This window comes from Giraffa tippelskirchi, chromosome 2, assembly GCF_054371585.1.
Source record: "Giraffa tippelskirchi isolate mGirTip1 chromosome 2, T2T-mGirTip1v1.2.pri, whole genome shotgun sequence".
Lineage (NCBI taxonomy): Eukaryota > Metazoa > Chordata > Mammalia > Artiodactyla > Giraffidae > Giraffa > Giraffa tippelskirchi.
The window spans coordinates 27,091,390-27,108,307 of NC_137276.1; the positions used below are offsets into that span (position 1 = coordinate 27,091,390).

The following is a 16,918-nucleotide window of genomic DNA, read 5'->3' on the forward strand; positions in this document are numbered from 1 at the left end:
ATTCTAACAATCACAGGAGATGATCTTATATCCTTTTAATAGTGAGGAAGCCAAGGGCCTTTCTCAGTTGGGAGACCCGTAAATGATGGAACTCAGGCTGTCACCCAGGTCTTCTCGATCTAGTTAAGAATGTCCCTGTCCTCTCACTAGCAGTGAAAACAGATGATCACCTTCAGGTTTACAGCAGACACCTACTAATTACTGGGATTCGACAGGCTTGTGCTCACAGTGGGTGTCAGTCGGCACTTAACAATGGAGATGCTGGCCCATGGAACTCAATAACCTGCACCAGGGCAGTGAGATGCATGGGGGCAGGGGAGGCTTAGAATCTCAGAATTCTTGACCTTTCTCTTGCTTTCTAACTGTAACATCTCTGGGTGCCTGAGACACCCTGTGGCGCAGTAAATGAGGACCAGAGTCACAACACAGACTGGTCTGGAGACATCCCCTCCCCTTGAGACTGGTTTTCAGAAGTGACAGCACTCTTCATGGGTGATTTTTAAGTTTGAAGTTTATAAGGAAGGTATTTCCTAGCACACAGCATGTCATTAGGCATTTTGACCACAAGGTGGTGCTCCAGGCCCTGTTTACCGGCCTGCCCTGCTGTGCTGTGTTCAACTCTTTTTTGACCCCATGGACTGTAGCATGACAGGCTCCTCTGTCCATGGGGATTCTCCAGGCACGAATACTGGAGTGGGTGGCCCATCCTTTCTCCAGAGGATCTTCCCAACCCAGGAATCGAACTGGGGTCTCCTGCACTGCAGGTGGAATCTTTTCTAGCTGAGCTACCAGGGAAGCCCACCTGCCTACCCAGTTAAAGTAAAGGAAGCTACACAGAGATCATTCAAGTCCCATCCCAGAGGTGAGCCAAGTCTCTGCAGCCACATTCCCACTAGCACAGACCCCGCTTTCTGGCATTTTGTGTCAGAGCACTGTATCGATACCTGAGGGTACACCCACCTTACGTGGTCGACTTAACTGGCCAGCTCCCTAGTTAAGAAGAACTGGCTATAGGCAATGGATATATATCAACAACCTCAATTATCCTCAGAAAAATGAAAATTGAAAAATTCCAGAATAGTTAACACCTAAAAGATTCAACAGTATCCAGTGGTGGACAGATGGATAACACGGGCCCCAACATTCCGCTCTTACATATAGACCTGACAGAAGTGTCTGCACCAAGGGACGTGTGCAGTGTTACTGCCACACAATTCACAGTTGCCTCCAACATGAAGCTACCCGTGTCCACCAGCACTGAAAAGAACAAACACACTCGTGTATATTCACACCGTGGAACACTATACAACACTGAGAAGAAAGTGTAAGCTCGCACAGCACTACAGATGAAGGTGACCAGGACAACACTGCGTGGGAGAAGCCAGATTCAATGTAATAATTCCACTGACCTGAAGTTCAAAAAGAGGCAAAACTCGTCAAGGCTCAGAAGTCAAGACAGTGGTTACTTTGGGGAGACAGTGACTAAAGGGGAGGGCAGGGTAGGTGGGCGGTTTTCTCTGAGGGTTGGTGATGCCCTTTCTGTCTCCTGATCTGGGAGCTGGTCTACACAGCAGAGTTGAGTTTGTGAAAATGCTCAGAGTATATATGTAAGAGGTGAGCAGTGTTTTTTGTATGCAACTTCAATAAAAAGTTCATAAAGTAAAGAAACAAGAGTGTGTTTAGCCAGCAGGTACAGAGATAAAAGTGACAGTACAGGGCATTATTTCCTGACATCTAGCCCTGTCCTGAGGCTGACAAGGACACTCACCTGGGGTGGCTGTAAGGGCCATCACACCATAGTATGAAAAAGCACTGGCTTCAAACTTCATACCTTCTTTTCCAGCTTCTACTTCCACTTTCCCCTGTGAAAAGGAAAAAGGGAACATTTTCAGCCTACTTATACGAATCTCTTTGAAAATTCTATGCAAGATTTAGCCCTTCCTCAGATTTTGGTCTAAATTCCTTTCCCAATAATATCAAGGAAGTAAAAAGCCTCAGGTAGCCCTTTCCCACTTAGACGGAGGAGAGGGTTAATGCATCTTAAATATGAGAAACTGGATCTAGCTGGAGATGCACTGGTGATGTTTAATTTCCATGACTTCACCTAGTAGTCCCCAGCACCCCAGTTCGCGGATTGAAGAGCCCTCCCAGGGATAGAAGGATGGGGCTTTTGCCCCATCCACGGGACAAACACTGAGAAAGTGCTCTGTGACCGTCACCCAGGCAGTCCCATGGGAGCCTGAGTCGGAGCAGAGTCAGGGTCAAGGGCCCACATGGTTTGTGACCATGAGACAGGGAGGACTAAACCAGTTCCTGAGGGCAGAACTCAACTCTTCTCTCCCTAACATAGTCGTGACCAATTGAGCAAACACCCTGCAGGCCAATCAATCCCTGGTCATCCAGACACCCAAGAGGCACCGTGACACTGTGGTACCTCTCTTGTCTTGGAAAAGCACCTTAAGAAATGTCCTTCCATTAGGACAAGACCTCTTCTAAGGTTCTCTCTTCTCTTTCCCTCCTCTAATTTGATCACAACTTCTTCACTCTCACCATTTCTTCTGGGACAGGCTGTGCTTTATTCATTCTCCCAGCCTTAGGGTTCACCATAATCTTTTCACAGTAGGTGATATCAACATGCATTTTTCTGGGCTACTGGAAAACCCTCATAAGCAAGTTGTATTCTAGATTTCGAAGCCAAGGATCAGGAAAGTTCCTGCTCATCTTACCTGTAATTCTTGCCTCTCTGGTAAGAGTGTACCTTTATGGTGCATCCTTTACCATGGATAAACAAAACTTAAGCTACCATTTATTGAAGAGGAACTGTGCCAACAGTTCACACTGCTTTATTAATTCACTTAATGCTCACAATTCTATAAAGCAGACAAATTATCACCCTCATATAAATCAGGAGAACGGGGCTCAGAAAGATGAAGTGACCCAAGAACATGCTTTTCATCAGTGTGCTACACTGTCGCCCACGAATGCAAACTCTTATCCCTGTAATCACTCCCTTTTGTTCTACACTAAATTCCCATTTATGGAAGCCCTTTCTTGAATCCCTTCCTCAGAAAACCATCTGTTGTCTTTTAGGTTTTTCCTTCACTCGATGGAAAATACTAGTTTTATCAATCTCCAACCAATTCACTTGCTATAATACAAAATCAACCTGCAAACCAAAAGGTGCTAAAACCCTGACCACACAGGGGCCTATAGGAGAGGCTGTGCAGCCTTGTGAGAAGACACCCTTTGTGCTCCAAGAGCACACAGTTCAGGTAAGGAGAGAGCACATGAAATGCCATGATGCAAGGCAGTGAACAAAAATTACACGTGAGGAAAAAGACAAGACGAATATAAGGAGCTCAGTGAGAGAGAAAAAAATTACTTCCTGTTCTTGTATAAAGACAAATTTACACAGGAAGGAAAATCTAAGGAGGAGTAGGATTTGAGCCAAGAGAAGGGAACAGTGTCAAGGAAGGTCAGGTGGGCAACAGCAGGCTCAGTGGGTTTACCAGGGAAAAAGGGGAGACGGGTTTGAAAAGAGAGTTTGTGAGCAGGTAGGACTGTGGAGCTCCTTGAAGGATGGGCTAGCGCAGTCAGGTTCCTGAGCAGGTTTGAGGAAGATCAAGTCTAGACGTACACAAAGGCAGTAACCAGAGGACTGGAAAAAGACCGCCATGAGAGGAGCCATGGATAAAGAATCAACATAATTTAGTGAAACCGTAAGGGAGAAAAGCATAAGGGGTAGGGGGGACGTCGATAATCGCAAGAAAAGTTTGCTCTGAGTGACTTGAAGAACGGGAACTCCATGCGTGGAGGTGGAAACACTAGGAAGGGCAGTGATGGGAGCTGGGAAGAGAGGACGAATGCCCTTCAAGAAATCAAGACCTTTCGAAGGGCCCATCAGAAAGGCTGAAATAGAAGAACAAAGGTCAGGGAAAAGGTCAGAACTGGAGATGGGGATGTGAGAGAGAAGAGAAAAGTGGGTGGAAAGAGAAAAGGAGCAACTGCAGACTGTGGCTGAGAGCAGAAGGAAACAGAGAAACCACCCTGGAGCCAAAGGGACAACAGACACAAGCAGAACCAGATGACCGCATCACTGCAGAAAGGAGGAAGGGAAGAACCTCAGAGCGAAGGGACGGTCACAGTCACCAAGGACGGCACTGTGGCCCGAGGGGGTCTTTTCCTGAAGAAATCAGACAATGGATGGAAAGGGAGGACAGGCAGGACAAAGCACAGGAGGCAGGGCCACAGAGGGGAGATGGCAGCAGGGTGAGGAGGCCGCTGTGGGGTTAATGAGGGCTGTTCTGTTATTGTTGTTGTTTAGTTGCTAAGTTATGTCTGACTCTCTATAACGCCATGGACTGTAGCCCGCTAGGCTCCTCTGTCCATGGGATTTCCCGGGCAAGAATACTGGAGAGGGTTGTTGCCATTTCCAGGAAGAAAGGGAGGACAGTTAGTGGAGGGAGAAGAGGTGGGAACTCGGGGAGCAAAAGCCAAAAGCTGGCAGGAAAGAATGGCAGGCAGGGTCCCTAAGAGAGGTAGGGAAGGACAATATTCAGAGATGGTAAGCAACCGAAATGGAAGTGCGCATTGGTGGATACCTTCAGTTACTTATCCATTTCATCATGGACTAATCCTTGACTTTGTATCAGGGAGCTAGGATGCACGTAGATGCTATTTGAAAATGTCTGCCTTGGTGATTGTAAACTCAAAAGGGGCTGCAAGACCATCTCGTAACCTGCATTTCTACGCAGAAAATCAGGAGGCAACATCAAATGCCATAAAGACTCGTAATGACGTCCATCTCTATGAACCGCCTGTTGATCTGGATCTTTTAATCTTTTTTTTTTTTTTAAAGAACAAGTGACAGGGCCTTCTGTGTTCTGTGTCCCTGCAAATGGGTATCAGCTCTGGAACCTCTGGGCATTCTGGCCTCTCGAGAGACTCCTCAAAAGCTGTTAGACCAGGATGGCTGCTCAAAGATTCTCAGCCCCCTCAGCTGATCTCTCCCTGCTCCCCAAGACAGGCCGGCAGGCAGAGGAGGATCAGCTATCTTCCTTGCGGAATCTACCGAGTCTAGATCCATCAGATTAAAGGCACGTATACTAGGTCAGTGGTTCCCAGCTTGGATCCTAAGAACTAGGAAAATCCATCTTCCTCCTCAGGAACAAAGAGAGGGTTGCCACATTTTTATTTCATAAAATAGATTTTTTTTTTTTAAAACACATGGCTCTCTGTGTGAGACCATGATTTCACAGAAGCCCAGATATTTTAATCCCCAATATAGAAAATACATAATTTCAGAATGTGTGCCTAGTTGCTCAGTCTTGTCTGACTCTGTGACCCCATGGACGGTAGCCCGCTAGGCTCCTCTGTTCATGGGGATTCGCCAGGCAAGAATACTGGAGTGGGTTGCCATGTCCTCCTCCAAGGGATCTTCCTAAACCAGGGATCGAACCCCGGTCTCCCAAATTGCAGGCAGATTCTTTACCAACTGAACCACCAGGGAAACAAACTGAATACACACAGCTTCATGAAGAACTCATTGCCACTGTCCTTTTTTCCCCTCATTTTGCCTCAAACTGGAGAAAACTTCATCAAGTATCAAGCATTTAGGAGCTGCTGCCCTAGGCTAATCTTGCTTCATTTATAAAACTGCAATAGAGAAGACGAACCCTGTGATTCTTTCAGTTCTAACATTCTGTGATTTACAACCCCCCCCAAACCACCCAGCCCTCCTTTTCTAGAGTGAGGCTTTCCTGACCAGCAAGTTTTAAAAACATCCAATGAACACATTTTTATTCATCCGTGTGCGTCAATGACTCAGAAAAGTGACCATTTTCAAGTAAACCTACCAGTACACAAAACAGGGCTGCCCTTTGAGGAAATAAATATCTTGCTGGGCTCAAAACTCAATCAGGCGACTTCTCATTAACGACTTTCTATGTAGGGAAGGGGCTATATATCAATTTTACTTTTGAAACATTCATGGCTTTGCTCTAGCCTGTCACCAAAAAAAAAAAAATTGGGACAGGGCAGGACAGACTCCCAAAGGAAGGAGGGGCGTCACATGGGTCAACTGACAAAACAGGATGAAGGCTTCACTGCCCCAAGCAAAGCTGGCTCCTCGAGTAAAGTGACTCCCACAGGATCCCACCTCTCCTTGGAAAAAGGTGTAACTCCTTTCAAAGTTTCCAAGCATCCACAAAGTGCTCAGCGGTCATGTGGACCTGGCCTCATGGGAGAAGCCCCAGCTGTCCTCGCTGGCCTGAACAAGGTTAAGCCATCAGTGGAGGTCATGGGCTCATGGCTGAAGACCCTCAGATCCCATATGCTGAGCAGCTACTTGGTCTCCTGCTCGCTCTGGAATTGAGTTCTCCTTGTATTTTCTGTTTTTCAAATCATCATCACAAAGTAGGCTTTGACACCTACAGGGAGATACCATTAAATGCCAGGGGCACAAACGCCAGGTTGTGTTCCCCAGTACTACGCAATTAGGAAGAGGAACACCACCCATCCATTCTAAAGCAACATTTTTCAATCTGGAGTCCACAGATGTAGTCCTGGGACTCAGCAAGTTCATAAATGCTTAAATTAACAAAAAATTCTTTTGATGGTCAAAAATTAATGTATACATATTTCAGGCTATCTGGTTGACCATCATCTAACCAAGTGCTACCACCAGATGTCAGTGCCAGCACTGGCCTTTCCTGCTCAAATCTCTCTGTTAGGAAGCTGTCCTTACTACATGAATCACCATGGCTAAGCCTTCTACTCATCCAAATGGGAGCTTGTTAAGACTCCACCCTAGATGTAATGAATCCCCAAGAGATTCCCAAGCACACTGAAGTGTGAGAAGCACTGAGCCAAAGAGAAAGCAGCAGAGGAGGACTAAACATAGAAATAACCCAGTCACACCCAGCAGAGGCCAACTAACAGCACAACATACTGTACTAACATACAAAGTAGCTCAAACTGAGCACAGGGCGGGAGGGTGCCGTCCTCGCCAGGCACAGGGGAGCCGAGTGCGCTGGATGCAAGAGCAACAGTCTGGGACCACTGGCACTTTCCTGTCAGCCAAACAACATCATTTACACATTTAAAGTGCTAATTATAAATTTGTTCTCTTTATTGTTTTATACACGAGTTCTCAGCTCAAAGGGTCCAAAAGGAGCTTATATTGGTTTCATATTGGGTTGGCCAAAGAGTTTGTTGAGGTTTTTCTGTAAGATGTTATGGAAAAACTCAAATGAACTCTTTAGCCAACCCAATATTTATACATATTTTTTTTTTAAAATAGGATTGACACTAGGTAGCTAATTTTTTTCTTTAACGTGACGGTGTTATCAGTACATGAGTCAAAAGTGAGGAAACATTATCCACTGAGACACATAAGATCCTGCAACTCAAAACTCCATGAGGTGGTTTGATATTGAAGGCTTAAAATTCCTTTCCCAAATAACAGGTGAAATGATATTAAGTATTGTCTTTTTTGTTCATTGTTCATCATGGATTTTTATAGAGATTTTGGGGGGGGGTTGTTTTCTAAAATCAAGAATGGATGTTTACCTCTGTCAGTTGCCTTTCTGAGAACGATCGATAGTATAAGGATTTTTTCTTTTACTGCTTTCTTAATTAACATGGCATATTTTAGTTTTGTTGTCCTTCTATTAAACTGGCCCTGAATTTCTAAAATAATCCTAATTCAGTCAAGTGAATAACTCTTTGGGTCTACTGTTGGTTTCTAACTACTATCTTTTATTTAGGAATTCTCCATCAATGTGGATAAGTGAGACTGGCCCACAATATTAGCAGACTTAATCAGATAAGGCCATGTCCTAAAGAATGCATCTGTCAAATCATTTTTTTCTATTTGTGTAATATAGAAATTGAGTTCTTTAAAGTCTCAACTTTTCCCCCAAGCAATTTTTTTGATTCTAGCTGCTTTTCGGGGGGGCAAGGGAGAACTAGTTTTGCTTTTTCTCTTATCACATTAATTATGGCATGAGAATACTGACTTTGTTCATCTTTTAGAAGAACCAATCTTGATTTTGTTTATGATATGTAAAGTTTTTTCATTTTAAAAGTTATTTTCATGATAATCTACTTAATTTGTTCTTTTGAGTTTGTTGCTTTGCTCTTTTTCTATTACAGAAAATATAGGTATCTTTTTTCTTATGCAAATACTTAGAGAAATAAAATTTTAAATTGTGACATACTATGTATACAGTATTTATATTATTTATAGTCTTATGATATTTTATGTATTTTATGATAATCTATATATTTTCTCCCTAATTCAGTTGCTACTTAGGGTTTTTAGTTTGCCATTAATTCACGATTTTTAACATATTTAAATAGGTAGTACATACACATGGAAACTCAAAAAGAGAAGTAAGTGCCCCTTCCACCCTATTCCTAGTCCTCCAAACCTCCTCCTCAGAAGCAATGATTATTATGTGTGTGTATAGGAAGAATGTAGGTTTCTTTAACACAGATGAAAACATATTATACTGTCTGTTCTATGGCGTATATACACATCTTTGTAAGAGAATTGACCGAAATTTTAAAATAGCTCTGTACTTTTCAATTATGCATTTTTGTTTAATTTTATTTCATTATGACCTGTGCAGATTGTTTTTATGAAATTTCTATATTTCTGAATTTACTAGAATTTACATGTGACAGCAAATGACCAATTTTTATGAAGTCACATAAAATGTTTTTAAAGTGTATTTCCCTAGCTTTATATTTAATTTTCTTCAACTTGGTTAATTTTATTATGTACACAATTTAAAACTAATATTTTTTCTTCCTTTTTTATGATGGTAGAAAAAATTTTTCCATCAAAATTATGTTCCTATCCATTTCCATTATTTTATTATTTAAGGTACATAGAGCCAGTAAAGTTTTCTTTCACTATTTACTGTGTTTTTATCAAAATACATTTTAGTTAAAAAACTATTTTCTCAGATAAAACTTGAAAGTGCCTTTTTATTCATCTGTAGTGGGAGGTATGTGCCCCATAACCTATAGGATATTCTTTTAATTAAGCTTACTTAAGTGGTTTGCCCTTTGAATAAATTAAACTATTTCATCTAGGGTTTAAACACAAAATGATGTTTCTATTTATAATTATATTCTAGACATCAATCATTTGATAAGAGTTTTCAAGTGTCTTCAGAAGAGGGCAGTTCGCTAGCCCTGGGGCAGGAAGGGAAGGCAGCTGCTGCTGCTTTCTACTAGTTTAATGCTCTTAAAATACAGTGGAACATATTCAATAACCTGGCATGAATTTCCAATGATGGATTAGTGATATTTCAGCTTGGACTATACTCTGTATGGGGCTTCCCAGGTGGCTCAGTGGTAAAGAATCTGCCTGCCAAGGCAGGAGACACAGGTTTGATCCCCAGGTCCGAAAGAATCCCTGGAGGAGGAAATGGCAGCCCACTCTAGGATTCTTGCCTGGGAAATCCCACGGACAGGGGAGCCTGGAGGGCTATAGTCCATGGGGTCACAAACAGTCAGACGTGACTGAGCGACTGGGCATGTCAGACTGACAGGGTATTATATTTCATTTTGTCATACTCTGGGTACCTCAGGTAACTGGCTGGCTCACAAGAACATGACTTTCACCAAACTCTATAATTTGAACACCTCCATAAATCCTGTAAATCTTTATAAAACCTTCATGACATCATCAGTTCCAAGAACTTGTCACATTTACAAAAATATTTAACATGACACAGGTATTCAAAGATAGTTACATAGACATAAAAGTCTTCTGAAAAATATCTTTAAAGATTTACTTATAAAGGGACAAAGATTATGAAGTCCCTCTTCTATAAAATCTACTTCTAGATCCATCAGCCAGGAAATGGCTTTCTTACATACCAATAGAGCATTAATGAATCAGAATTCATAAATGCTAACTATATAAAAATCGACAATTGAAAGCCATAGAGTTTCTACTATTACTGAAATTCACAATGTCAATCCTCAGAGTTCTCCAAAATAAACTGTTTTTAATGTCATTTAGCTTCTCTAGGTTTAAGGAATACTTATATTGACCTTTTATGAGAAACATGAATGCTTTACTCCTTCACTGTAGTAAATAAAATTAATTCCCAATAGCCCCCTCAGAGTTTCAAGCTTAGCTATTTCCAAAGAAACGAAAAACACAGTTCAGGATTGAATGAGATTAAGTTTAGTAGAAGCATCAGGGTACTGACTTAGAAAACCTGCAAACAGAAGTTTCCAAGAAACACCCTATGAAAGCAGCATACACCCAGTTAATCCAGACTTTTCTACAGCTCCTCACTTCTGCATCCAGAATTCACTACATAGGCCAAACATGGGGCATGAACACAACACTTCCCAGAGTTTCCAACATCTAGATATTTGATAAAAGTTACTTTCAAATAAAGGAACTTTAGTTCATTTAGATAACTGAGACTTGCTAGATGCAAACTGTAGGTGGGCCTATCAAGCACTAATTATACTCTTACAAAGATCCTTCCAATTCTTACTAGGAAGTAACCAAGAAAACAGGAGAATGCTAAAAGGGCTAGTATTCTCGTACTGAAATACACTCAGAAATCCCATAAAAGTAACTGTTCACTAAAGAGGCATAAGAAATCACTAAAACTAGCACACTGTTCTTTATACTATGCATCTTGGTCTCCATGCCAAGAACTGTGCCCTACCAGGTGAAACTGAGATAACAAGGGCCTCCTGTCAACTCAAGCACAGAAGCCCCTCTAAGAGGGTTCAGAATGGAGGGACCCTCTCACCTTATATAGTGGATTATGTTACAGTAAAGGAGGAGGTAAGTAACCATTGTCATGAGAGGCTGTGATTACCCATCAGTTGCTCATTATTCCTGGTTAGTAACCAGGAATAAAAACAATACATTCGGGTTTTTCCATAACATGTTATGGAAAAACCCAAATGAACTTTTGGGCCAACCCAATAAATGGATTATTTTGACAATATTAGGGGAAGAGATAATAAGAAATCTCTAAGAAGCTGTGTAAGGCCAAGTCCTAATGAGGGGTGGAAGAAAAAAAAGACAATGAAAAGAAGACCCAAGGAACTCACAACACTGACATTTCAAATGTCCAGCCAAGCTTTTACACAGTTAATTCCCCAAATGTTTCCAAATAAAAAAAAAACACCTGAATTGATCCTTCTTCAAAGGAATGCCTCAGCAATCACCAAGTGCCTATCAGTATTAGAAATTACAGTAAATAACGACACTGCTTTATATTGGAATCATTTGCAGATATGAAAACAGGGAGATGAAATTCTCCCACATATAAGACCACCCCACAAGTTAAGTATGCAATCCTTGACACCCATTCATTCACCTACACCAAGTCTCCTCAGAGCTGGAAGGGTGGGTACTCAATGAGATCAAACAACTATTGATTAATACTTCTGACCTGCAAAATGAGAACGAAGTAGTCTACAGGTTTGTTTCGCTGGTAGAGGTAGTATTCTGGAGCTTTCTTGTTCTTCTCATCATACTTCAGTTCCTGGATGACATTGGGGTGCTTTAGCAGCCTTAGAAGGATCTTCTCTGACATCTGGGATGGGCTAAATGCTTCTACTTCTATAGATATAAACACAACTTGATATTACACTTCAAATGGATGGAAAAAATGATGCTAGTGATTAAAGTGTTTAAAGAATACTTGGAATCGAAGCAATACAGCATGGATTAATGAGACTTCCGTTTCGTGATCCACTGGGGGCAGATAACCTGGGAGAAATTAGAAATGCTGAATTCTCATGTTTGTTGCTTTTAGAATTTTTCTTTTTCAACCTGTCATTGGTTTCAAGTACCATAAAAAAAAAAAAAAAACAACCACCCTCATTTTCTGACTGACACAAAGGAAAATCAACCAGAAGCAGGCTCCATGACTGCCAGGACACCCTGCAACAGGCCACAAAAGACTGACTGTCCAACAACAGCCAAAGGAAGAAGCAGAGGTCAGGAAGCGTCTAGGCGTGGGTTAGTACCAGGTGCTCAGACGCAGGGCTCACATCTCACTCTCCCATCGACTACCCTGAGAAAGTCTGGAAACAGAGGAATGTAGAGATTCAGAATAAAAGCAAGGCACGTGCACACATCAACATGCACTCCAGCTTGCTATTGAAAAAAGTAATGTTGATCTGAATTGACAAAGATAGTGATTTCATTTGAAATAACAAAACCCCAAGTTACTGACTTAAGGGTGCTATACTGAAAGTGGACTTTATGATATCTCTGAGGCAGAGTAGGGTAACGTCTAAATTGTGGTTCTTAAATGATGATGAACAATATTATCAGAAAGAAAAAAATAAGTTAAAGATATTGTTTATATGTCTTAAATGTTTTAAATTATGTTATATGTGAGATCTATAGATTCTGCATTAGTTCAGTGACTTTTTTGTAATAACAAAATAAGATAGTACATCGCAGAAGTTTTAGAAAATATAGAAAAAGAGAAAGAGGAAAATAAACCTATAAACCAACCACTCATAACCATTCTGAGCAATTGGTATGCGTTTCTTTCCCATACCTCACCTAGGCATGAGTGCCATGTATGTATGTGTGTGTACACTCAAAAATACAAGGATAGTCTTGTGTACACATGGTTTTATACTGTTTCTTCTTACTTTACACTAAGTATTTTCACATGTGACAAATATTATATGATGAGCCTTTCGAGGTATCTGAAAAAATGATCTTAAAGAGTGTATAACATTCCATCACATGGCTGCTGTTAGCCTTCTTTTCAAAATATCTCAAGTACACCGCATTCAGTTGAAAGGCACTAACTGCCCATCTTGGACACAGATGTCTTCTACAGGCCACTGGGAAATCTCAGATTTTCTCACACTTCCCCCTGGCCAACAGAGCTCACCCTTCCCCTAGAGAGCCATCTGGGGATGTGAGCAGGGTCAGTCAGTCTCTCAAGTCCATTCGACCTTGACCTCCCTGGAGCAGTCACTGCCGGCTGGGTTGGTGGTTTTAATAATGTGAACACTTGCCTCCTGGAATAGGCCTGAGTTAACAATCTGATTTGAAGAGGCCATCAGGAAATCTATGTCAGAGTTCTGAGGATTTCTGATTTCATTACAACCAGAAAGAGTAAAGATTTAATTTTGAGAATTTATTGTTTGTTCTTCATTGCAAATCATAGCACCTGTGTCACCACTGATGTCCAACTGTTCTTCCGAGGCAAGCTGAAGAGAGAGCTACTCAATGTCTGACACACACCGAGGTGGGGTCTGGTATGCACTGTCCGCCTGCTCCGCCAGCTGGCCCTCCCCTGGACTGAGCTGAAGCGGATGGCCTGGCCTACCGTTCACATGCAGTGTGGCACTAACATTCATCCTTACCTTTCAGACCAATTTTAAGTTACTGGTCCACCCCTGGTAAATGTCTCAGAGGGTTCATGCCGACACTGAACATAGGAGAGGAGAGAATTTAAAAAGAAAAAAACAAAACAAAACAAACAAAACAAAAAACAAAAAACAAAACACAAAAGTGGCATTACTTATCACCCCAGTTCCCAGGCTCCACCCCCAGCCCACCCCAGTCAGCGGTGGGTGAGAAACTCGCTCCAGGGTTGGCAGAGATTTCAAACGGTGATAAGCGGCACTTGCCTGTTGCTAGGAAACGGTGCATGGCCAAGAGAAGCTGTGGTGATATTTTAACCTTCATCTCGCTGTCTGTTTGCTTAAAGGCAGAAAAATCTTGCTTTCTTTCTCGATGGGCCACTTTCTTTTTCGTTCTGTTATCAGCTGAGGGAGGAATGAGAAAAGGAAAAAGGAAATACATTCCATTAGACCAGGGCTCTTTTTGAATGAAAAATGACACACGATACACTGGAAAGGCTAACTAAGCTCGCTCTCCAGATGGTGGGCACGCTACATACAAACAGCACGTGGAGAGGGGAGGGACAGAGAACCCTCATCAGATCAGTGCAGCACAGGCGTGGCCATGACACAATCCAGAGTACGAAATCACAGGTAACATGATTAGGAATGACTGTGGACACACTCTGGGAAGATCTACAGGGCCCTTCTAAGTATTATTACTGGGCAGCTGTGGACAAAAATCCTCCCCTCGTAGAGCCTTTACACAACCACGCAGCGACAGGACACGAGCCCAGAGCACACACAGGCTCCAACGACTCAGGCTGCCACACAGCAGGAAGAACAATCGTGCTACAGAAGACACAGAGAAGCGTGTCCCTGCCAGCCTCTGCTGAAGGAGAACACACACACACACACACACACACACCCTCGAGAAATGAACAAGAACACTTTCACAGAACAGTGATTATTTGTGATTGATTTTAACAATATTACCTGCTGATTTTTAATAATATCTGTTTTTGATTTTAGTAATACCACCCCAGACCATGAGACCCTCAAGGTCAAGCAAATACGAAGGAAGTGATTCAGAACAGAGGTCAGCACATTTCCTCTGCAAAGGGCTGGACAGTAAATATTTCAGGCTCGCGGGCCATGTATGCTGTTGCAACTACAACTCTGCTGTTGAGCAAAAAGAAGCCATGTGAAAATGAATTAGCAGGGCTGTGCTGCAGTAAAACTTTACTACAGGTAGGAAATTTTAATTCTGTATCATTTTTACGTGTCACAAAATAATATTCTTTTGACTTTTTAACAACTGAAAAAATGTTAAAAAAATTTTTTTTTTTAGCTTGTAAGCTGTAGTTTGCCAATCCTTGATCTTGAAGGTGTCAAAACTTCTGAGTATTTTTCTGGACAAAGTAGTGATCGAGAAAAAACCAGGTTAGAGACAAGATTCTAATTGCTTGCCTTCTCCGCTCAAGAATCATGAGTCTTTACATTACCATTTCATGCCTAAGGCAAAACAGTGACAACTAATCAGGCTTGTCCTGGGGAGAAGGCAATCACAACCTGGAATTTTCCTCTGTCCCAAATTCTCTTTAGAGTCAGGCAGCAAAAATCAAGGCAAGCATTCTGAATCATTTTCTAATGTCAAAGGTCGTCATCATCCCTGAACTGAATCAAGACTATCCTTGAAAGACAAGTTCAGTATCTCATCTCAGGAAGCCATGTATGAAATCAGTCTCATCAAGGTTTAAAAGAAGTGAGCTGAAGTGTACACATAAAAGCGCATAAATGTCTAGATTATCTTTCTTACACTGAGGATTACCCCTGGGGAAACACATAAATATGCAGAGACACACTTGGTATTAAACAGTCTCTGTGAGGAAGGATGAAAAGAATGTAAACACACAATTAACAATATTCTCTATTATGAAAGCTCTGATTATTCTCCAAGAGTCAAAAGGATAAAACACATAGGGACTAGTGTTGTTTAAAGAACACTATACAGATGTGAGGAAAAAAATAAGATACATTTGGGAAGCAGGTCAAGAGCTAAATATAAGTGTTTTTTTGTTTTTAAGGGTGGATGGAAGACTTTAGTTTTAAAATGAGGGACATTCCCTTTCTAGTAGGACTGAATAAAATGACTCTGCTTTGAGCAAGGCTGGCTTTGTCCTTGGTGCTTCAGGCCATCTGAACGGTCCCTTTTCCCCTCCAATTCAAACTTGAAAAGCCTAACAGGACACAAAGAGCCCAGATTCTCTTTCTCTATACCACCTTTGACAGCCCCTGACATCTCAGGCCTCGGGCCATCTTTGGCATTAAGAAATTCTTGAAAGAGTGTTACTTTGCTAAGAGTGAGGCTGAGGAAATCCAACCAACAGTTGTGCATTTAATAGGACAGAATGCAGGTTCAATGCCCAGCCCAGGATCGAGCCGGTGTGTGTGTGTACTAAGTCACTTCAGTCGTGTTTGACTCTGTGTGACCCTATGGACTGCACTGCGCCAGTCTGTGGGATTCTCCAGGCAAGAGAATCCTGGAGTGGGTTGCCATGCCCTCCTCCAGGGAATCTTCCCAATCCAGGGATCGAACCTGCATCTCTTAAATGTCTCCTACACTGGCAGGTGGGTTCTTTACCACTAGCGCCACCTGGGAAGCCCCAGGATCAAGCCTACTCCTGGGCAAACAGGTGTGGATACCCACCTTCCCCGATCTGAGCCCACCTCCCAAAAGGCAGAGAAACAGAGAACGAGAAAGACACACTTTTACTGTGTACCCTAACCTGTCCTGCTTTTGCTATATACCCCGCAGTGACAACACTACCCCATCAAAACTATGCTTGCAAACTTCACCTCTATCCTGACCCATGGGTACTAGAACAAGGAAATTTCAACAGTTGCTATCCACAAACCCTTCTCAGTTTTTGAGCATTTGAATTATGACTTTAAGTAGAGACGGAAACTTAACTGAAACAATTTGCCTATCTGTGTAAAAGGAAAGCCAAGAATGGAGTTTTCTGTTCAGGGCAAGTAATGCCCAGCTTAGAAGCAGTTGGCTTTTCAAAAAAAAAAAACATGGCCAGTTGATATTACAGGACCTGCCTCTTCCCTGTGGTGGACGGACTGGTATATACTTGTAGGTGGTACCCAGCCTACACACACTGTGTATAATTAGAAACAGACAGACAACAGCTGGAGAGATGTCAGATGACTCACAAACAACATGGCAAATAAAAGCAAAGGTTTTGGAAAATTACACTCAGGCGATGGTACTCACTGTATAAATCTGTTTCATCTAGAATCTCAGATTTGATGATTTCTTCAATCACATCCTCTAATGTGACAATTCCCAGAACTTCATAAAATGGATCCCCCTCTCCCTCATTGTTTACTCGCTGCACAATAGCCAGGTGAGATTTACCTTTAAAGAAAAGAAAACAAAGAGGTAATTTTCAGAGGTGATTTTCTGAATTTCCTGAATGAAGTCTTATAAAGGATTATGTTAAAAACAGCAGCAAACACCGATACCAGATCATCAAAGTCC

At 41.9% G+C, this 16,918-nt stretch overlaps 1 protein-coding gene across 7 annotated transcripts in view; it reads right to left on the reverse strand.

Moving 5' to 3' along the window:
• Nucleotides 1-16,918, reverse strand: part of CNNM2 (cyclin and CBS domain divalent metal cation transport mediator 2) — a 162,999-nt gene that overhangs the window by 6,898 nt on the left and 139,183 nt on the right. For 3 of the 7 annotated variants that reach the window (XM_081544542.1, XM_081544569.1, XM_081544527.1), the window contains exons 2-5: nt 16,652-16,795; nt 13,657-13,794; nt 11,445-11,614; nt 1,769-1,862 (exon numbers count right to left, since the gene is read on the reverse strand). In XM_081544542.1, the coding sequence (XP_081400668.1) occupies nt 1,769-1,862; nt 11,445-11,614; nt 13,657-13,794; nt 16,652-16,795 (546 nt within the window). Of the gene's footprint in view, nt 1-630; nt 657-899; nt 945-1,764; nt 1,863-11,444; nt 11,615-13,652; nt 13,795-16,651; nt 16,796-16,918 lie in introns of all 7 variants that reach the window. The other 4 variants (XM_081544535.1, XM_081544549.1, XR_014069505.1 and 1 more) reach the window with 4 other exon arrangements.